General features: G+C 41.8%; 1 protein-coding gene across 3 annotated transcripts in view; it reads left to right on the top strand.

Moving 5' to 3' along the window:
- Window positions 1-23868, top strand: part of SUFU (SUFU negative regulator of hedgehog signaling) — a 401082-nt gene that overhangs the window by 74947 nt on the left and 302267 nt on the right. For all 3 annotated transcript variants that reach the window (XM_069239511.1, XM_069239512.1, XM_069239513.1), the window contains exons 3-4: window positions 18741-18877; window positions 21870-22012. In XM_069239511.1, coding sequence (XP_069095612.1) covers window positions 18741-18877; window positions 21870-22012 — 280 coding nt within the window. The remainder of the gene's footprint in view (window positions 1-18740; window positions 18878-21869; window positions 22013-23868) is intronic.

Raw genomic sequence — 23868 nt, 5'->3', positions numbered from 1 at the left:
CACACAATCTGACCGATCTCAAACAGCTTAGTTGTGGGCAGCTTTAATACAAAATGTATTCATGTTCAGTCTCCCCCATCTAATGGTTAGTTATATTTTAGCAAATTAGATTTTTCTGCTTTGCTTACCACTGACTATTTCATACTCTTCATGGGCATAGGTGTATGGTTGGCGGGCACAAAAAATTGTGGAAACTAATTCGTGCAAACTTCAATTTTGAGTACTGGTTAGACTTCTACTCCCCCTGGTGTTTGTAATTCTTTAGTGCTTGGGGTGAGGGATTTCATCAAGGATACCAGGTCTGTTCTATTGAGAAATGGTGATGAATGCAACCTTTGGCAATATTTTTTGTTGGTCACTTAATTGACTAGTTGAGGGCTTCTGAGTGAGAACTTCAAAGAAAAAAAAAACGAAGAAATATAATTATGTAGTTAACTATGATATTTTTTTTTTTTTTAAGGACTCATTACCATTTGAACATTCTTTTAAATGGTCATGTTGTACCCTTGAGTCCATGCTGATTGTTTTTATACCCTCATTCTCAAACGTGTTGTTGTCTGTTGCTAGTGCTTCCGGTCGTGTGTAGGGTGTGAGTGGATGGTCGATTTTTGTGCAGGACGAGCAGTGCGTATTGTAAGTGCCTGGTGAGTGAAGAGTTTGGGAGCATGGCAGAATGAGAAGTCTAACTATGTGAGTGAGGATGAGCACCTTGGCTTTGTGAGGATAAGCAGTACGCTTTTGAGTGCATAGTGAAGAATAATCACAGTGAGTGGAGTGTCCATTGCTGTACACTATTGGGGATGCCTGCGTGGGTGATAGGGTGCTTGTGTGAGTATTTGTAATGGTTCTGCTTCGAAGTGCAGGGCAATTGTGCCTATGTGAATGACAACATAGAGGTGTGCCTGGGTTAGTGCAGTGTTCCCATGGTGCATGGTACGTGATCGATATTGTGAGTCCACAGTGTTTTCCTATGTGAGTGCACAGTGAATAGTGTGCAGAGAGCAGTATACATAGTGAATGCAGGACAAGACAGATGTTGGGTGAGATGTGTGCATGTTTCACTCCATGCGAGATGTGAGCGAAAGATGCACTGAGAGCTTATGTGGGGGTTTGCCTGAGTGTGCAGGTCAGGCAGTGTGCCAATTACAATATGTGTATTGTAAGTGCAGATGAGGTGTGTGTCTGAGTGCAGCATGAGAAAAGTTTCTGAGTGGATGGGGAACAGTGGTCCTGTGTGGGTGCAGCATATTAGAGCCAGTTCAATTGACATTGTCATTGCTTGGTGTTGTCTCCAAGGTGGCAAGCTTAATATTTAATTCGTTCATTATCTACCCTGTGTTGTTAGTTAGTTAGTTAGTTTTGCATCCTCTTAACTGGAGAATCAGGACACAATGTTACACCCTTCTTTCATTTAATGCAACCATCCACCAGTTTCTTATAAATACTATCCGATCTTGGTATAGGACTTGATACTAAGAAGCTGATCTTTGTTTGTCTTGGTGAGTTTATTAGGCAGACTTGTGGACAGGCAGTAGATCTGCTTTGATTCAGCTTGTTGTGATGGGGGTTTAAACATGGGTTGCTTAAGAGTAATGGATCTCGTGGTCCACTGTTTGTAAACTTTGTACATTGTGTCCCTCTTTTTTTCGTGTAGAATTACTAACTACAGAGACGATTTTAAAATACTCCACACGGATGTCGTAGGGTCATACCACAACGCCATTGTTCAGTGTTCACTGGTTTTTAAAATATCCACTGCACATAAAAGCAGAACAGGTTTCCAGTGCATAACAGATCATATAAAGAGGAAACTGAACTGAAGAAAAAAATCCAGCCCAGTGAGCACTTAATTTTTTTAAATTGTATTTTTTAAATGAGGTTTGCACTTGAGTTGTTTTGTGAATTTGAGATAGCTGCTGCTGTGGCGGACCTCCTCTGTCACTTGGGAGATAAATGGCCTGATAGGGGTATCTGAGCGAACCTCAGAGCAGTCAAGCTGGGTAATTTTGCTCTTACTCTGGGACTGTCCTGCCTCTTTGTGGTCCTGGTGAACCTGCTTGTCATCTGTCCCCCTTGTCTTGTGGGTTACACCAGAATGGATTTAAGTGGCTGCAGTGGTGAATTGGTACAGTAATTCTGTGTCCTCTGGAGACAAAACAGCTGCAGCAACAGGTCTGTACTTAAGTAAATGCGCATTCTTGAGCCCCGAAGATTAATTTAGTCAGAGGTCCTGCCATAATTCTGGAATGGATCATTTCGTACTGTTTTTATGTTTTTATGAAGAGCATAGCAGCGCACTAGTGCTTCTCTTCTTGACATGTTGTAATCTGTTCTGTGGGTTTTAACTACACCCATCTCAGGTCAATCACTTCCATTCATTCGTAGGCCTGACCTTAAAAAAAAAAACCCTTGCATTTATTTATGTAATTTTTTTGCAGTTTTATGTGTCATGAACTCGATACGAAGGTACTGGAGTGCTTTATTTTTTTGCAGTTTTATAGAGTCAAACTCTCTAAAAATGATATTCCAGTGCTTTACGTGAGCATTGGTTAGATTACACAAGTACATTCATTTTTGGTAGCAAGGGGAGATTAAGTGATTTGTCCATAATCACAGGCGCAGAGATTTGAACCATCTTCCTCAGCTCCAGTCAGGTAGTCAGCTCTGGCCTTTACACCACATCCTGTCCCCTAGGATTCTTTGTCTGGTTCGTGTTGAGGCAGCCTGAAAATAACGTATTTTTTTTTATATAGCACTTAGTAATACAGGTTCCGCCATTTCATAGCGCTGCAAAGCAGGTGCATTCTTAACAAAATTGCTATAGTTAATTTATTAATTTCCATCAACCTTGCAGAGATGAAGAGGTGAAAAAGTCATAGCTGGATTGTAATCTGTGACATTCTCGTTCTGTCAAGACCTCTGCAGTGGGTGCATTAATCAACTGACTTGAGTAGAGCTTAACACTAGGCGCTAGCACGTGCTCTTGATAATCTCTAGAGGGTCACTAACAAAGCACATTGGTTAGTTCTAGGCAAGAAGATGGTGAAAGGTGTTGTCTCCAAAATAGTGCAAAAGGAGTCGTGACTCCAAACCTTAGCACTTCACAGCCTCAAGCTTGATAGCAAAAAAAAATCTAGCCTTTGGATGTAAATTGGGCCTCTTCAAATAGAGTTCAGTTAGCACGAACAAGCTACAAAGGAACTACTGCGGTTTACATGAGCACCAATTAGATTACACAAGAACACAATCATTTTCGGTAGCAAGGGGAGATGAAGTGATTTGCCCAGAATCGCAGTATGTTGAGTTGGCACCGAGACTCGAAGCATGTTCCCCAGCTCAAGAGTCGACAGCTCTGTCCTTACCTCCATATAATCTCCCCTAGTGTTCTTAGTCTGGCGCATGTTGGGGCAGTCTGGGAATAACCCTTTTTTTTTTTATATATATATATATATATATATATGTGTGTGTGTGTGTGTGTGTATATATATATATTATATATATGTGTGTATATATATATCGCTTGGTAATACAAGTTCTGCCATTTCACAGCGCTGCAAAGCAGGTGCCATTCTTAACAAAATCGCTATCATAAATTTGCAGTTAGGCTGCCTCATCTGTTATTCTCTTTGTTTACAGTCAATGTTTTTAAAAATTTGGCTGGTATTGCCAATGTAGAAGAATAATTCCTTTAAACGTTTTACACACAGAAATATATGGCTTCTCCCTTTTCTTTGCACCTAACTCTTTGACCACCTCATCCTCAGAGTTAAATGCCACAAAGGTGCCGCTTTGTGGCTTGTTTGGTGCTATTAAAGTTTAGGTAAACACACTAGAAAGGGTTGCATCTCTAGGATATCACAGCCAGTTTATAATAATGAGGCAAAATAACTACCAAGATGGCGGCCTTGTTGTGATCTCTCTCCTGCAGTGACCGGTCTGGGAGGGTCGCTGTGGCACCTAGCATACATCCACTACACTCCAAACCAAAATACATAGATATTAGACATTGTCATTTACAACACAAATAGCTTTAACTCTTACAAATGCAAGACCTTTTGCATTGCAAATGCTTGTTTTGTTTGGTGTGGGGGAAGCATCCTCACCTAGTTGTAAGTAGTGTTTTGTATTCTGGATTTCTAATTGGTGGTGTTGGATAGAGCACCAGGTCTGTAATAAGTAAATTGAAGTCTGTGTCTGCTGAGTCAGGCACAGTGTAAAAGTAATCCTGTGTTCCTTTGTTGTAACTATTTTTTTTTTTCCTTATTTGCTTATTTAAAATGACTGACCCCCAACTCTGCTTGTATACTTGCTCTTCAAGATACACCATCAAAGAGAGTTTGTGGCTCTGAGACTGGACCTGCCTGTGCAGTTCAGCACGTAGCAAAGTATAATTTTTGTGCCCCTTTCCTGTCTGCCAAAATGTTTTAAAAAAACAACTGGGAAAAAAGTACTGGCGAAGGTTACTTGCGTCACTTGTATCCCTGGTGAAACAGACTGCTATTTTTCCTCTGAGAGACACCCCACCCCCCCCCCATACCTCTCCCCCCTCCCAGAAAACACCCATCTATCTAACCGTCACTGCTTTTCCTTCCTGTGTACATGGATGCATGTTTATTTACATCCGTGCGTGCATTCACATTAATGTATCCATTAACATCAGGCAACAATTACAGCAAAAGTACACACACAAAATATCCCGTACTTACTTTGTGTTTTCTTCATACACTCCTGCCCTTCTTGTGACATTAGATTCCTGGTGACCTTCTTGTGCTCTAGATGCCTCGCCTAACTTTGTGATGACTACGTTTTTTTATGTTAGATGTGCAGTATCTTTGTTTCTTATTGTATATGTTTATGGCTCTGTGCATCACTTAATTTGAGCCGATGATTTCCGGTGGGGCCCTGCGGCACTTGTTTTTGGGGATCGGCACGGATGTTTTCTTATTTAGATATCTCCCAAGTGCAAGAGAGGGGGAAAACGCAGAAATCGGAAAGACGAAAAAGTCAAATTCGAGAAACCTGACACAAAAGTAAACTAGCATGTGCAGTGCAGTAGTTCTCGCATGTGCTTAAGTTAGAGCTATTGGCATTGTAAATGCATAACTGGACTTTTCCTGCCACATTAATTGGTCAATCCTGCCTCATAATTTGGTCCTCTCTGCCACATAATTCCAGTGGCCCTTCATATAACTACAGCACTTTCATTTACTTTCTTCTATCTGCAGCAAAAAATGAAAATATTGTCATTAATTATATTTATTTATGTTATTATTTTGCGGTCCCACCCAACCTAGTGTTGGGACTCAGAGATAACCTAGATAGAAAGAGAACATCATGCTAACCTTTTTGCTTGTGGTCCCATTGTCCTATGACCACCACATAGTGAGTTGTGGGCAAAAATGTTTAGTAAAAAGAATACCTGCATAGCATTATGGGGCGAGTTTCTGAGTGCAGCAAATATTGTAGTATCTTGACTTTAATGCTCAGAACAGCCCCTAGAAGGCACTACAATAAAAATAGCATTTGTAAGAAACCTGGTCATGTAGCCATATAGTCAGCCCTTAGATAGCAAGTAAGTAAGTAAGGTTTATTGTTTTGTTACTTAAAACTATTACAATGTCGAAAATACTTTAAAATATCTTCATATCGTTAATAGGTCATCTTTAGCAGTCTAATTGATTTACACAAACTCCTGCTGCTTGGTTTTGTGCTCCTTCCTGATGCATATAACACACATTGTAAAAATATAGCAAATGGTTTGCTTCTTGAAAACATTACTCATTCAATTTGTGGATAAAACATTTCTTGATACCGATATCAAGCATTAGGCTGTGAAATGCCTTCTTATGGTTTCACCCAATCTACCAAGTGACCCACCCATTACCTAATAAATTACCATTGTTGTTTGTTTGCCTTGTTACCCTAGTCCCACTGCATAAGACAGTTTGCACAGCCTTACATATTTCCCTTTTAGTTGGTTAGTTTAACCGCCAGTACCGGCCCAGTTTATCACAATGGTGGAGGTCTTATACCAGAAGGACCGTGTGAGGAGTTTGAGGGAGGGTGATGCCACTTTATTGAATGCTGCTTTTGAGTTACCAGGGATAGAAGTTTTACAGTTCAATAGCAGATCCCTAGGTGCAAAACACGCCAGCACAGCTTGCCTCCTTGTCCGTAAGCCTCTTCCTTTAAATTTGTTCTTTAGTACAGCTTTTTGTTCTGATACAAGATGATCCCATGGGCAGAGGACGTGTAAAAGATCCTCTGTATCCTCACTGCATCGGCGGCAGGTAGTGTTTGTTGCGTCTCTCAGCCAGGGGGCTACATTTAGAGCACATAATAAGAGCCCTAGACAATGCTTTAAGAGTTGCTCCTTTTATTTGCCTCAAGAAGCCCTGGCCTAGATATAGCTGTGGTGCCAGAGACGTGTAGGTATACAGAGTCATCCACGCATGTGATATCCGTGAGAAGGCTGATTTGTCCTCCAACAGTGATTGAAGCCTGATTGTTTCCCAGCTGCTTTATTGAAGGCGCTGTGCGGGAATGAAGCCCAGTCGTCTTAAGTGAGTGGTCTAGGTAGACTCTGAATGGGGAGGTGTTTTTACGTTCGAGCTCCTGCCACAGATAGTAGTTGAGGGAGTCCTGAGTGGTACTACGGGCTTTGCTCCAGAAGTTAATATACGCACCGTGCAAAGAGATTGATCCTGTCCTACATTTAGAGCACATAATAAGAGCCCTAGACAATGCTTTAAGGGTTGCTCCTTTTATTTGCCTCAAGAAGCCCTGGCCTAGATATAGCTGTGGTGCCAGAGACGTGTAGGTATACAGAGTCATCCACGCATGTGATATCCGTGAGAAGGCTGATTTGTCCTCCAACAGTGATTGAAGCCTGATTGTTTCCCAGCTGCTTTATTGAAGGCACTGTGCGGGAATAAAGCCCAGTCGTCTTAAGTGAGTGGTCTAGGTAGACTCTGAATGGGGAGGTGTTTTTACGTTCGACCTCCTGCCACAGATAGTAGTTGAGGGAGTCCTGAGTGGTACTACGGGCTTTGCTCCAGAAGTTAATATACGCACCGTGCAAAGAGATTGATCCTGTAGGCCAAACTCCAGTCTCAGTTGGGCTGGGGAAGTAAATTTAGGGAGGTTAAAAATCATCCGGTATATTTTGCTCACTGTGTGATTTCTATGTTTCTGCCTGTTTGTACTTCACTCCGTATGTTATTGTGGGCAGGAGTTTGGCTTTTAATACTTGTAAGAGGGGGGTGTATGAGGGACTGGTCAAGTGTATTTTTAATCTTTTTAGAGAGAGTGCTGTGGCTAAGTTTTTTTTTTTCCCCCACTATGCACCCTCTTTGATGCACAAAGTTTCCTGATTTGTCAATGGTGACACCAAGGTACTTGCACTTTTCTGTTTGGACGAGCTGTGTTGTACCCCAAAACCACGCACTTGGATGTGCCTTGGTTCCGATTGGCATTGTGCGAGATAGCAAAACCACATAAAAATAGAATGGCAGAATGTAAAGCAATGTACTATTTAGCCCCTAGAGGACGTAGTGCATTACAAATTTTCAGGCTTACTAGAATAATATTAGAAACAGGTCCTTAAAACATTACACAACAACACATTCATTTTTGGTAGCATGGGGAGATAAAGTGATTTGCCCAGAATCACATGGTGTTGAGTCGGCGCCAAGACTCGAAGCGTGCTCCTCAGCTCCGGAGACTACAGTTCTGGTACTTGCGCCACATAATCTCCCCCGGGATTCTTTGTCTGGCGCGTGTTGGGGCAGTCTGCAAATAACTTTTTATATAGCGCTTGGTAATACAGGTTGTGCTGTTTCATAGCGCTGCAAAGCAGGTGCCATTCTTAATAAAATCACTATCATTAATTTGCAGTTAAGCTGCCTCTTCTGTTGTTCTTTTTGTATACAGTCAATGTATTTTAAATGTTAGGCTGGTATTCGCAATGTAGAGGAATAAATGTTTTAAACACCGAAATATATGGCTGATTCCCCTTTCCCTTTTCTTTGCACCTAACTCTTGACCCCCGTCACTCCTAGCTGTACAACAAAAAATCCATGAGGGAGCTTAAGCAGAGAATGAATGGTGGGAGGGCAAATTTATTGTGGGTTCAACCCCACAACCTAGTTTGGAGACCCAGAGATGACCTACACAGAGTGTGTCGCTCCGAATATTTTGATGGTGGTCCTATTGTCCCATAGCTACCACACAATGAGTTATGGGCAAAAATGTTTTGTAAAAGGAATTCCCCGCAAAGCATTGGGGGTGCATTTCCGAATTCTGTGAACATTGTAGTATCTTGACTGTAATGCTCAGAACATCCCCTAGAAGACACCACAATAAAAATAGTATTTGGAAGAAATATGGTCCTGTAACCATATAGTCAGCCTCTAGAGGGCATAACTACATGAATATAGAATGGCTCAAAGTAATGCAGTGTAGCCTCTAGAGGGCGTAGTGCTCTACACATTTTCAGGCCTACTGCAAAAATATTACAAACAAGGCCCTTAAAAATACAAAGTACTCTGAGCCATAAAACAAAAGTTCAAGCCATGAAAGCCTAAAAAAGACACCGATGGTGGGAGACGTTATTATTTGGGTTCTCTCCCTAATCTAGCATGGGGACCCCGAGATGACCTAGACAGGAAGAGTGCGTCGTGCTGAATGGTTTGGTGGTGGTCCCGTTGTCGTTGGACAACCACAGGCTGGGTTATGGGCCAAAATCTGTTTGTAAAAGAACTGCCCCGCAAAGCATTATGGGGGGAGTTTTCCCGAGTGCAGTGAATATTGTAGTATCTGCTCTCCCGCTGTGCAGAGAGAGCCACATGGAGAATTTCTGTGTTTTTTCTGTTTAAAATGCACCCATTTGTATATTTTTAAACTTCTAAACTTGTACGTAAGTGGTACTCTAGTAAATCGCTCTTCTGAACGAAAATGGAAACAAGCATTGGCAAAACCAATAGATTCCACCTTTGAGATTACTGGCTCTGCCATTGTCTTTTGTTCATGCTGTACAGCATGGTCAGTGCAAGGTTTGGCAATGGTTTGTAGCCATGCTGGACAGCAGCATGGCAGCTGTTCACAGTGGCTACAAATAATTATAAAAAGCACCATGATGCTTTTTAAATTGATTTTAGGCACGCTACAAAGCATGTGTGCAAGTGTAGATTATGGCTACAAAACGTTGCCAAAACCAATAGACCTCGTAGGGAAGACTAATGGGGGGGGGAGGGAGGGTGCAGGGTGTGTGTGTGTCATAGTGTATTTCCCAGTAACAGTAAATGTACGGACAAATGGAATTTGGGAGTGGGGGTTGGCTCAACACTTGATCTAGAGAAGTTACATGTTTACTGGACATGCTGGATGAAAAATCAGGGCATGCTGAATCTCATACTTATGACATGGAGCTGGTTGACAACTGTACTTGTTCTATACAAACTTTCCAGTTTTCCATTTCAAAACCTTATACACTGCTTATTTTATAAAAAAGCCCTCCTTTAAGTCTTGTTCCGTGCGCAGGTGCTAAAACTTTGAAATGGCTGTGCTAGTCAACTACCAGCCTAAAACAAATAACTGCAATTGAACCTTGTAATAGTTTTCCCAAGGCTGTGGTCTCAGAGCTCACTATTGGCCTTTATTATGTTCAATATAGAAAACAACATGTTCTGTTCTCTGCAAGTCGAGCATGTGGAGCAAAAATACTGGTATATCTGCACTTTATGACGAGTCTGAGTTAAACATACGAGTGGGCAGGGTCAGAATGGGACAAGAAATTTGCCCGGACACCAAAATAAAAGTGGCCCCCCACAATCAAATCAGATGGCTAAAAAAGTGGCACACGTGCATATCAGTGTGGCTTTGAATTTGTAAAGACAAGCAATATACATGTTTTGCAAAGCACGAGAGACTGCATGCATGTGTGCTTGCTGCAGACAATGTTGGAAGTATATAAGGGAAATCAACAGTAAACACAGACTAACAAACAACCCAAAAAGATGTTGCACAGCATTTCCTGCATGTGCCTCTGTGTATGTGGCCCATGCGGAACGGCCGGAGTCAGAGAACAAACAATGGTGACTGCCCTCTAGTATTTGCCCCCTGCCTCCTGGGGTAGGGGATATGTGGTCTGGTCATTTGAGAGCATATTTTGGCCTAGAGGTCATAGGTAAGCTGGCCACAGAAATTGCACCTGAGAAACGCATGTAGTCTGGTTAAAGGATGTTGTAAGAGACATTTGAGCCAACCAGTGGTGAGTGTAAGAAAGTAATGGGTGGGCTCTAAGCCTGTTTTTAGGATTTTTTTTTTTAATATTTTTTTTTTATACACAAGAGATTTTGTAAGCACAGCGCAAGCGCTGTGCAGGTGAAACCTTAAAAAGTAGTGCGTCACGCTAAGGTATAAGGCCGATTGGTACATGCATTATTGCACAGAGTCTGTCTCCACGGCGGTAACAAAGCAGCCTCAAGGTAGGGCAAACGTAAAACGTTTACTTACGAAATCAAGGGCATTTTGAAAGGCAGGCCAAGGAACGAATGAAGGTGCTAAGTTTGAGATGGGCATGTTGAAAGCCCAAAGAAGTTGATTACAACGTCGAAAATGGCGCATGCCTGCTGCCAAAGCTTGACCTAAAAAAGGACCGTGAATGAGTGGGATAAAAGTGTAGGGATAGTCTGGTAGTGAATTTAAGAGTCCTAATGTGGATTCTGGATGCGCACAGGCGACTACCTTTAATTGCACAAGCTGCTGACATCTGGGCATTTTCTTAGGGCACCGGCATTCTTTCTTTTTACAAATGTAAGCACTGCACTGAAGTATTCAGAGTTACACAGCAACACTTAGCTGCTCATTTCTAGTCTGGCGGCCTGCCGGCACCGCCACTGTCCCTCCACAGGGAGGGCTGGCTGTGCCGGTGGTCCTAATCCACCAGGGCAGCGCTGCATGCAGCGCCACTTTTGGGGATTACGAGTCCCTTCTCCGCCAGCTTTTGCATGGCGGTAGCACTGCCATGTAAAAGCTGGCAGAGTTTGTGTGGGGGGGGTGGACATGCAGTTGGCATGGGCAGTACAGGGGCTCCCATTGACAGCTCCATCGCGCTTTTCACTGCAGACAGTGAAAAGTGTGCGGGTGCTCTTGCACCCTATGCACTGCAAAATTGCGCCAGCTCAATTATGAGCCGTGTCAATGTTGTGGGCTGTTCCCTGCTGGGTTAGGGGGCAGAAACAGTTTCCGCCCGCTGACCCAGCGGGGAACTTTTAATGGGGCACGCAGGAAGGTAGCCTCACTGGCAGCTTTTCCGCCCCACAGATCTGTAGTGAGGCCCTAAATATATCTGATTTAGCTTCATTTTTACACACATCCCTTCGCGCTGTTCAGTGTGCATTGAAGAACACAGCTGCTGATAGTTATTCGAAAAAAACATTCCTCAGAAACCTTCACATTTTGAGGTGGTAGGTGGAAAGAGAGAACACAGGCCTGTCTCTCCTTCGAAGGAGGCTCCATCGAGCAGCCGTTGCGTCTTGCATTGAGTATTGACCACGGTAAAAGCACTTTGCGCGCCTGTCTTAAGTGCAAAGAAAGCTGTTGCAGCGCGAGCGCACTTTCTTTTCTTCCCAGTTACTGTTAGGCATATTAACGCGGCATTGGTGCATTACCGGAGAACCTAGACAAGATAGTCGATTTCCCAGTTTTAGTATTAACATCCACCTTTATTACTTTTTAATTTCGGATATTAACTTAATAAGTGTTTGGGCACTGTATTTGAGTTAAACTGCGCTTACATCGCTGCTTTCTTTCATGTTATGGTCCGTATTTAGAGGGTTGTTAGGTTTGTTCCTTTCTTTCTGTTTGTTGCATCCCACGTTGTCTGTCGTGTAGACGAGGAGTCTGGTTATAAATCCTGCAAACGTTGTCTGGAATTCTTTAAGAACTGAGCAGAATTGGTTTGGGGGCAGACCACCCTCGAAGAAAGCCTCGCCATGTGGAAAGCTTTCCCGAGATAGGATTCAGTTTCAAAATCCCATTTGTTGGAGGTCGTTAACGCCATTCATAATGCAGAAAAGGCTCGGGCCACCTACCGAGTCCCTTTTTGTGCTGTAATGTATTCTTCTGTGCAGGAACCATGTGACCGAAGAAGCACAACTAGTGTGTTAAAACCGTACAGTACTTTCAGTTTTAGTCTGTTAAAGTAGAGTAGAATATCGCTCTTTGCTCGGCCTTTACCTATGAGTGCTGAAGCCTATTAACTGCATCGCGTGAAATATAGTTTTTTTAGATTATGTTCATAAAACAAATTTAATATGAAACTAAATTGTATTTTTATGTTGTCAACATTGTATCTACTGTTTGTGCTGCATTTTGAGAAAACATTGTCAAAAACACAGTTTTAACTCCCAGTCCAGGCGCGCTAGGGGGTTATTTTTGTTTTTTTGAAATCCTTACAATAGCGTTTCTTCTGTTTAAGATTGTCTGTAGTTTATTTGCGTCTCACTTCGGAACAATATTTTTAGTTGAAGTGTACATTTTGCATCAGGTTGTTCCCGAACTCAGTTGTGTGTGCAGCTGTTACATAGTACGTGCATGCATATGCAGATTTTTAATCCACATTTGGTTGATGTGAATTGTACAATTAATATTTGAAACTTTAACATAATTCCTTCACATTTGTAAACCATTGTTTGGGTCTGGCTTGAGGATTCTTTAAATGCTGGATAACCTCATGTTATTAAAAAAATAAAAATCCTTTCAGGGTATCCTGGGTATTTGTGACTTATGTGCTGGAGATTTTATTTAAAATCGGCATCATGTAGTTCAGCCATGTGTGCCCTTTTTTTGGACTCTCTTCACCCCTGCAAAGTGTATGTTTTTGTTTGGCGCATTCAGGGCTGTGTATCAGTGCAAACACAGCTCAGTATCTCAATGCAGCCTGAGGATTTATAGATTCATTTGGATATGTCTTAATTTTTTTGAAGAATTTGATCAACGTTTCTCAGATGGACAAACAAAAATTCTGGAACCCTAACCAAATAAATGTTTCCTGGAATACCTGGGGTGCGTGCGGCAGTGCCTATTAAGTGTGGGTTCTCAGAAATGTAGGATGAACAATCAATCATGTAATATAAGTGAATTTAGCAAAATTGTGGCAAAATCAGTGTTTCTGATGCACTGTTCATCTGATGACAGTTAATAAATTCAGGACTTTATAGAATGTATAAAAACGTATGTTTTCTAAATCTGTATAAGTTAAGGACTCTATGGGTGCAGGCCAAATACCTCCTTTGTCCTGACAGGCTGGCCAGTTGAACACTCTTATCATGATGATCCCCCCCCCCCCCCCCCTCCCCTCAAAAACATTGTTGTGATTAACATTTTGGTGGTGGTCCCATTGTTCTGTGACCACCACCGGCTGAGTTATGAGCAAAAATGTTTTGGAAAAGTAATGCCCTGCAATGCATTATCAGACAAGTTTCCATGCCATGAATATTTGATAAGTTGATATGACTGTAAACAGCCCCTAGAGAATACCACAATTAAAATAGCATTTGTAAGAAACCTAGTCATATACCTATATAGTTAGCTGCTAGAGGATAATGTCAAGTAACCATACATTTCCCCTCTAAAAGGCATAGTGCATTACACGTTTTCTGGGATAACAGGCCTATAACAATGATATTACGAACAATGCCTTTAAAATGAACTACTCTCAGCTGCAAAACAAAAGTTCCAGCCATGAGAGCACTTAAAGACACTGAATGGTGGAAGGGGGTTAATATTTTATAACCTCCAATAATGCAGAATGGAGAGCCAGAAATTATGTAGATGGAGCACGTTGTGCTAGAAGTTTTGGTGGTGAGCCCATTATCCTAGGATCACCACAGGCGAGTTATGGGCAAAAATGTTTTGTCAAATAATGACCTGCAAAGCATTGTGGGTCGAGTTTCTCTGAGTGCAGTGAATGTTGTAGTATCGGCCCTGCCGCTGTGCCAGGGGAGCCACTTTTGCTTTGAGGAATTCTGTTTATATAAAGCATTTACCAACTCCAAGTGTTTCAAGGGGAGAGAGCTACAAGAAATGACTGATTTAGGTAACTGTGAACTATGTGACCTGTGTGTGTGTGTGTGTGTGTGTGTGTGTGTGTCTCTCTCTCTCTCTCTCTCTCTCTCTCTCTCTCTCTCTCTCTCTCTCTCTCTCTCTCTATCTCTATCTCTCTCTCTCTCCCCCCCCCCCCCACTGACACCCTCATGCACTCACTCACAGACCCGCACACAGTGGCGCACCCACTAAAACACTGATGTACGCACTCTCACACCCAGACAGACACTCTCGCCATCAGATACACCCTCTCACACCTATTCTGACACCTAGAAAGGCAGCTGCCAACTTCAGCCATGCATGGCCATCATTTCAGGCGCAAGGCTTCAAAATTGCATAGCTCACCACTGCAGAATCTAGAGTGGGCAGACACTAAGCCCCCATATCTTTGACAAAGCTTCAGCAGCACGGAGATGGTATTTGCAGACTGTTTGATGTATGTGTGTAATGGGATCCTGCTGGATTTGACTGGATCAGCAGTGCCCATAAATTCTTTCAGTACCTTTTGTTAGTTGGTCTATCAACAGTACCACCTCCAGATTTACTGTATGCGCTTTCTCCAGTCCCCATTGCATATCGTCATGGTTTTATTCTATACTAATTTCAGTGTAGAAGTGCATTGCAGGTTGTTAAGAAGCTGACATCCAGGAGTTGGCTCTTTATAGAGGAGAAGAAAGTTAGGATTGCCAGATGTTTCTGTGTTGCGAATGATGCAGTGCTCCAGGCTCCAGTTTGGGGCTATTAGTTAATAACCTTCTCCATTCTGGTAGTTAGTTGTAGTATTGATTATAGTCATTGACACCAGTTGGACTAAACCGCCAAATTACAATGGTTTGTGTGAAGGAGAACCCACCTCGTTCTATAGCATTTTTCACAGGCTCATGTAGAGGAGACATGTAGTATATGGTGTCATGTATTCTGTAAGCTGAGTGTGTAGTTTGAGAAGTGTTACTTGTGCTTTGTAACTTGGCAGCCCATCATTTCCTTTTTTTTTTTTTTTTTTCTTTTTTTTATTTATTTTATTAAAGGTAAAAACAGTACAAATATATAGTGAATATTTTCACAATTTTTCCTTTTTCACATTAAATATTTCTGTAATGGGTACATACACGAATGCAATCTAACGACAATTTCTAGCCCATTAAGTGTGACATCATAAGCACATTCAGGATGGTAGTCTTGCAGCAAAGGAGCGATGAATAGGGGTGTCTTATGGGTTAAGAGTGGTGGAAGATAAAGAGAAAAGGGGGATTAGGAGGGTTAGGGGAGGGAGAGGGGTTGCTGAGTGTGAGGACTATTGGATGTATAGGAGAGGAGGGGTTTATTGTCCCCGTGTCAGTCGTTATGCTCCGTCCGTCATGGTTTCTCTCTCGGGGACGGTCGGTTTTAAGGTTTGAGCTCCCTTTTTTTTTTAAAATAGGATGACATGAGGGTAAGGGTTCTTGCCTCTATTGGGGATTGGTGCTGAGAAGCAACTGCATAGGAGAGGGGGTGGTGTGGCCGTCCGTAGCGGACTGTTCATTATTACAAAGTCTCATTTTAAGTTGTACGTTCTTCTTGCGTATTTTGGTGTTCTGGAATAGGTTATATGGGGGGACCGGGAGAAGATGTTTGCTTGCTCGATCCTGTGTCTAATGTGGTTATCTAAGTGGGACAGCTGGGAAGTGAAAAAAGAGAGGAGAGAGAGTGGGGCGAACTGTCATATAGGAGAAGGAAAGAATAGAGGAGGGAGGTGTGAGGAAGTGAACGAAATAGGTTATAAGGGGGGATCATTATTTCTCTCAAACCTTTGGTCATTGGCCCTCCGCCAGCTGTTTTATGACTTTGTCAAAAATGGATGCTAGACTTCCTCAAATTGTTCTGTTTGGTCCTGTAAGTTATAGATCACTCGTTCATGGGGGGCTGTTTGATACATGGCAGTCATCCATTCTGTCAGCGTGGGGGCAGTGCTAGCCCTCCAGTGCCGGAGTACACATTTTGGCCGTGGCAAATGCGGTGTGTAGTAACCTTTTTTGGGTACGTGTTAGGGAGGGGAATAGGTGTATATCATGTAGGAGAATAAGTGATGGAGGAGTCAGGTTTGGGATCTGGATAATATCCAGCAGGGTATGACGTACTGCATCCCATAAGGGCTGAATCGTCGGACAGTGACATAGGATGTGGAGTAAGTCGCAATGGGGTTCTATGCATCTCCAGCACTTTGCATGTGTTGGCAATCCAGCCCTAAAAAGTTTGACGGGGGTCCAGTACCAATCTTGTAGAACTTTAAATAGGCAGAATTTTAGTCGGGCTTCGCATACTCCCCTATCAAGGGCTTCTAGTATGTCTGACCATTCTTCTTCTGTGTAGGTTAACCCTAGTCTATCCTGCCATTTTAACCGTAAACGTTCAAGGAGGGGTTGCGAGTAGAGATGATTTGTTAGTTCGGCGTAAAGGCCCGCCATAACGCCTTTGTGTCGGCCCCATTTCTGAAGATAAGTAACAATGGGTGAGATTTTACACGTCCATGGGGGAAGCCCCTAGTGAGCTGAGCATACAATGTTTGAGCTGCAGGTATCTCCATTCTTGATTACTATGGATACCGAACTCTTCCTGGAGAGAGGCGAAAGTTCGTAAGTTGTTTCCGTCTATTATATGGGATATGTTATGGATTCCTGCCTCCGTCCATTGGGGCCACGAGAGGGGTCTCCCTCCTATTTTTATGTTTTTATTCCCCGCTATAGGGGCCTGGGCGTGTAGAGAGGGATGTATGTCCAGCAGGCGATGGGCTCTGCGCCATGCTGTGTCAGTAGCTTTGAGGATGGGGTTAGGCGGGGAGGGATGGCCGGTGTATACCCCTCCCATCGTGTGCTGCCCTCTTAGGAGTCTCTCTGTGACCACCCATTGTGGTGGATCCGGCGTATTTGGGAGAGTGTATGCTAACTGTGAAACTTGTAAAGCTAGTGAGTATTGTTCTATTGAGGGTAGGCCTAAACCTCCATAGGGGCGTCGGGCTAGGATAGTTGCCGGCTTCAGTCTCGGGCAGAGGGAGCCCCACACAAAGGCCCTCATAGATGCGTCAATCGAACGAAGTATCGGGAGGGGTACCTGTAGGGGGAGCATGCCCAAGACGTATGTAAAGCGTGGTAATGTAGTCATTCTAACTGCTTGAGTCCTTCCCCACATCGACAGACCCAGTAATGACCATTTAGCAAAATCCAGTTTCATTTTTGATATAAGGGGATCTAGGTTATCTCTAACTATATGTTCCAAGCCTCGGTTGATATACGTTTCTAGGTATTTAAGGCGAGTCGGCGTCCATTGGAATGGCAGACCATGCACTGCTGCTCTCGTTGTCATGCGGGATAGAGGCAGTGCTTCACTTTTGTCCCAGTTTACCCGGTATCCAGATATAGGCGCAAATTCCTCTATGGTGGAAAGCAGTGTGGGTAGGGATGTTTCTAGGTCAGTCAGGGTTAGTAGGATGTCGACTGCGTAGAGATAGATTTTAGATAAGCCCCCGGTTATTTGGATACCTTTTATCTGTTGGGAGTTCCGTATAGTAGCTGCCAAGGGTTCCATGGCTAGTAGGAATAGGAGTGGCGACAGGGGGCAGCCCTGACGAGTGCCTCTTCCTATGGGGAAGGGGTCTGATAAGAAACCTCCACAGTTAACCTGTGCTGAAGGGTGGTCATATAATAAGCGGACTTTAGAGATGAATTGTTCTCCTAGGCCAAAGTGTTTCATGGTGGCGAATAAATAGGGCCATTCGATGCGGTCGAATGCTTTCTCTGCGTCTAGGGATAATGCAAGGGCTTTGTTGGACATATTTAGAGCTTCCAGTAGTGTATGATAGAGAGTGCGCATATAGTTTCTGGAGGAGCGGCCGAGCCCATCATTTCTGAGCTCCTTTCTAGTACATTATCGTGAGTATTAGATTTGATTATATGCAGCAACAGTTCTTCTGGCGTTTTGCTTCTTCACAAGCGACAGTGGCTTTTTGGCGTGCTAGATGTGTAAGCCTGTATGATATGTCTCCTGTAGAATATTTCAAAATCTTTACAGCATTCACATGTCTGCCATCATCCTTATCCTTTCCTGGTGTAGTTGATTTGTGGTTTTCCTACTGGGTTAGTTCTAGAATTAGCTGGAACTCTCTATTATATGCATCAGTGGGATGCTATTGAGCTGCAAAGGTGTCATATGGTACGTTTGTGGTGTATTCTTCAGCATCCTACTGCCTAACCATTACCTGGAATGTAATATGAATGAGTTTGACCCTTATCAGGGAAGGAAAATGGGCTCCTAACAATTAGTTCATGCTCTACATTTTTTTTGTTATCAATGATAACTGAAAAATGTAATATGCAGGTGGAATATGCCTTAAAACATAAGGTAGTAGTGTTGAGAGCTAAAAATGAAATTTGGGTATGTTTTCCCTGCATTATAGTTTGTTGTCCATAAAGTTAATTGTACTTTGAAGTAACCTTAGATTGTCTTCGTTTTTCAAACTATTGTTTCTGTTTTTGGTATCATTCTACTATGTTCTTGAACATGAAACCAGTTTGAGTTTCGATGCCTGTTTCATGTCAAAGTGTGCAGTAATGGATAAATAGAGTTAATGTGTTTCTTTTTCTTTTTTCTTTTTATAGGTTTACTGGACCAGATGGCTTCAGCGGTTTTGGATTTGAGCTGACATTTAGACTAAAGAGAGAGGCAGGAGAGTCTGCACCACCCACGTGGCCAGCAGAACTAATGCAGGGCCTGGCCAGATATGTTTTTCAGTCAGGTAACAGGAACATTTGTCATATGTACTTAGTCTGCTATACTGTTTCCAGATTAGTTGAGCATTTGGGGTTCTGCTGATTCAACATAAGAATTTTTTTATTGGAAGGTTCTTTACATGAACGGTTGGATTCAGTCTCAAACACATCATGAAGTGTAGTGTTTATATTAGCATTTTGTTTGTTTAAAAAAACAAAAAAAAAACTGATGTAGTTACTGTGGCCAAAGCATCTAGTTTTATGGATGACAATGAAAGATATACTTTCTTTTAACTTTTCTATAACAATTATTTTCTCATTTGGTTGAGATGTTTTAACTGCTTGACTGACAGCAGTCACTGTTGCAGGGCTGTAAGCGGTTACTTTTGTCTGATTGCATATTCTGCAATAATTGACTGCTACATCCAGGTCCCCTGTCTCCAGGCTAATGCCTATCAATTGGGGTAGTTTTTGGAGACTACAAAATGAAAAATCATAAAAAAAAGATTGGCTGCATGTGCAACCAAATTGTGGCCAGCTCCTGACTCTTATCATGAAAGATAGCTTTCAGATCACCATTCAATTTCCTGGCTTGGTTGGATTACATACAGAAGGGGGGGAGGTGGGTGGGCGGAGGTGTTTTGTAATAATTGTATTTTTTTTTTTTTGTCATGTCTCTCACTTTGGTAATTTGTACCACTTCATCTTTTGAGCTCATATGCTTTTTGTGGTTAACCATTCAGTGATACCCATTAGGACCTCTTTAGGGTCCTTTTGAAGTTAACTTGTGGTTCCAATACATGGTTTCAACTGAAGTGTCAATCAGAGTCTTATCTGTTTTAATTATGGCCACTAACATTGTCCAGGGGAACTTATTATGAGCCGCCTCTGGGACTAGGCATACAGGGCCTGTGATGCCATTTCTGCAGGCTTCTCCTGAGGAACATCTTGGCCTTCTTTGGGACTTCATATGATGTCTTATGCTCTTTTTGGCTACAGGTGCTAAGCTCAAGCTGATACATTTGCATCCTGGACAATATAGTCTTTTTGGCATGCAATGTTTGAGCTCTTTTAGAAGTCTCAAAGACCTTCATCGAGATGCTCAGGTTTTTAAAACATAAATCTTCACATATCTGTAGGAGTCTTCTTGTGGCAGCATCACCCCTTATTTTTGGGCCCAACTAGGCATCTTGCTGAGTTTCCTGATTTGGTGTGGCATTTGGCCTCTTCAGGCACTCAACTTTGTCTTCCCTACAGTGGGACCTTTGACCTTCCATGCCAGCTGTGCAGATCCTAATCTTGGAAACCTAGCATTTGAGGGAGGAGTCTCTTTCTTACTGTCCCTATTGCTTACAGAACTCTGCAACATTCTCTCTTCATCTGCTCATCAACATTCTTGATGCTTCAGCCCTACACTGTCTGCAAGGCATCTTCAGCACTTAGCTTTGCTCCTGGATAAGTGGAAAAAACACTGTTCTTCAGCATCCTACTGGTGGTGGATGAACGCAAGGATCTTCCTTGGATCTTTAAAAAGATCAGCTGGAGGGCAAAATATGTGTGCGCTGCTGACGTATCATAGGTCCAACTTCAACAGACAGGCTCTGCACAATGTTAGTGGCTGTAGTAAAGCTCTCTTTTATTGGAGGCTACCTCCCTCTCACATTTGTACCATATTTCAGTACTATATTCTCTGGTGAAGGTTGCACTCACCTTGGAACTCTTGAGGAATTGGCATTGTTAAATACATTTTCTTGAGGCTCTTTGGGCACAAGCTCTGGATGTCTTGTGACTTGTTTGCCTGCTGCTGGTTACTCGGAGAGGGATCTTTTTTACAAGTCTTACTTTTATCTTCCTAGAATCTGAATGACGTAAAAACCTCTGGTCCTTGGTGCTCTTCCACCACTTACTGCTGGTTGTGTGATTTGTGTTACTCATGTTGGTCTGGGTTGACGAAAAACATAATTGACTGTTGGCGGGAGTGTCTCAATGATGCACTGGATGCTTTTTCTGTTGTACTTTGCTTTTCATTCTCCTGGTGGAGCTATGATTGGGCCTGTCGGATTGCTACAATCCGTGTTCTTTAGTGCAGTTGATGTTGCTTAATCTTACTTGGTACCCTTACCCAGGCTGTAGTTGATCATGTCATGTTGACTAGAAGTCAGGCTAAACTTATAATATAACCAGAAACTGTTGTAGGTCACAATATCGAATGACCATATATTAGCCTGCAACATTCTAAAGTGTAGAATATAGGCAAGCACTACATTGTCTTACTAATTGTAGATTTAGTCTTCTTAACTTCACATCTACATACGTAGAGGAGAACATTGATCATACTTAGTCAGGATATGCAGATGTGAAGTTACGATTAGTAAATGTGCAATTACCTGTGTATGCTTAACGTGAACATATATGGTGGTACTTGGTATTATTGCATGCCGTTATTCTGCACTCGATGTTGCTGTAGAACATCAGAAACCAGCCCGTTATGAAACTGTTAGGTGGCCTTTAAGGTACAGTTGTGGGGCTACTCTTCAATGCTCCTCCTTCAGGTGTTTGTTAATATTGTCAATGTTGGAATATTTCAGTCTAATGGAAAGGCCTTTTGCCTCCTTTGCAGTGCTAGTGCTTGTATAAAGATGGTTCTTAATTGTAAAGGCCAGACCTGTATGAAGCCCACATATTTACACCATGATACTTATTTTCACCTAATCGTTTTGCGTTCTGCATTGAGGGAGATATTTGATAATTTTGATAGCATAAATCAAATATACCATGTACTAATATTTAAGAATACTAATAAAAGAATTGCAAAACATGTACATTTAAACAGTGTGGAAAACGTATTTAGTGCATTTCTACTGCCATATAATTTAGTTGGAAAGAACATGTGGTGAAATGTTTACCTTCATGGAAATGGCTTACAAATTTAAAAAGCATATAATTTTGCGTCCAGATTTTGACTAACTGCCTTTGATGCTTCAAGAGTAGTTACCCTTTTCTCTTTCCTTTTTTAAGAAAATACTTTCTGCAGTGGTGACCATGTCTCGTGGCACAGCCCATTGGACAACAGTGAGTCCAGAATACAGCACATGCTTCTGACTGAAGATCCTCAAATGCAGCCAGTGCGCACACCTTTTGGAATGGTTTCTTTTCTCCAGGTATTTATAGGAAAATTATAGATTTTATATTTTACTTGTGCACAAACAATGGTTAAATGTATGGGGTTTCTTTTTTCAACATTTTGTTGTTTAAATATATGAAGAAACATGCAACTGATTTTCTTTTTACATCTAAGAAATTACCCATGTTTTGGTACTAGTTTGGTAATGCTGTACAGCATTCCTAGAATTGTACTCTGCTGCAGAAACATATTCCTATTATATTTTCTTGCCACTTTAGCCAACTGTGTCTGCACCACTGTCTGCTCTTATCTACTCCAGAATTAGTTTATTGCTTCTCTCTATAACAAACCTGAGTCAAAGATAAGGGCACATTATTGATGGTCCGACAGCGATACAAATAATACAGCCCAGTTCCAAAATGCAAGTTGTTTCTTAGTATATAAACCCTCCTTAACCTCCTGCCATAAATGCTTTCCTTGTCCTGCTTAGCTCACAGTGTTCACCTACTATCTTGTTACCGACCTGAGTTCTTACACCTAGCCCAACAGCATATTTGTGATATTTAGACTAATGGACATCTTCCTCACGATGAGCTACTTGCTAGGCCTGTTGCAGGTAGCAGTCCATCTGCTCCTTATCTGGATGATGGAAGACACTGCTTCATGACTGTCAACTGCTTTAAAAAATAGGAAGAAAAGGAGCATAGGGACAAGGCACTGGGGCAGATAAGACAAATTAAAAGCACCATAGCTTGAAGCAGACCGCCACTGTTGATGCGGTGAGAGAACACATACGTATTAAGTATTCTTTTACTTATGGTCTAATTAGTGATGGTATCTTGTTAAAATAAATGTTGTCTTTTCTCTCAATTCTGTTGACTAATGGTGTTTGCATTCGCCACAAAGGTCTGTGATTAAGAATTGTTGATTTCTTGTACAGTGTAACAGCTGTCTGCCCAGTAGCCTTTTTGTGCTGATCTTGACCACTTAAAGGACCATTACCTTAATGTTGTTTGACCCTTCAGTTAAAGAAGTGCACAGTAATCAGTAATTTTCCAAGGTGGAGCCATGTGCTATCTCAGACAAAGACTGTAAGAAGGAGGAATAAGTTCCTTAGCTGTACTGTCTGAACTGATTCAGCAAAGCCTACCATACACCTTCCTAAAATAGGGCACCATTTGAATAGCTCTTGGTGGCAATATTTGACTGCTAAATCGTCCCATGTGAAGACTGTCCCATTGGACTACTGAGAAAGACTGAAAATTGTCACCTAGATGGCACCCTGGCAGTGAAAATATTGAAATTCATGGGAAAAGAAGGTAGTAACTATTTCTATTATTTGGCCGAGACCTGAGAAAAGGGAGTTTAAATAAATAAATATATATATATATATATATATATATATATATATATATATATATATATATATATATATATATATATATATATCCACGCCAAAAACAATTCAAAATCTGGCACTCCTTGCAAAACAATGGCCTTCATTTATTTCAAAAATCCATAAAACAGAACATAGGGCAACGCGTTTCAACCTTCACGGTCTTCTTCCTTGGCCCTTCTTAGAGTTATACAACAGAAAAAATGTGGCCCCTCCCATCTGCTATATATACCATCATCAATAGACATAGAAGATATATATCTATATATACACATTTTTTTTTTTTTTTTTTTTTTTTAAATAATATATGTATATTTATATATGTCCATAGGAATATACATTCTAATATCATTTTAAATGTCCATTTTATATACTCTTCCCATTTTAGTATATTGCTCCTATTTAACCAAAAATCATATCACTAATCGGATGAGCCACTATTGTAACACAATGAATCATCAAATAAATATTTTTGTAGGCCTTTCAATCAAACAATA

This window comes from Pleurodeles waltl, chromosome 6 (assembly GCF_031143425.1).
Source record: "Pleurodeles waltl isolate 20211129_DDA chromosome 6, aPleWal1.hap1.20221129, whole genome shotgun sequence".
Lineage (NCBI taxonomy): Eukaryota > Metazoa > Chordata > Amphibia > Caudata > Salamandridae > Pleurodeles > Pleurodeles waltl.
Note: the sequence above shows the minus strand (reverse complement) of the source record. Positions and strands in the feature narration are given on the sequence as shown.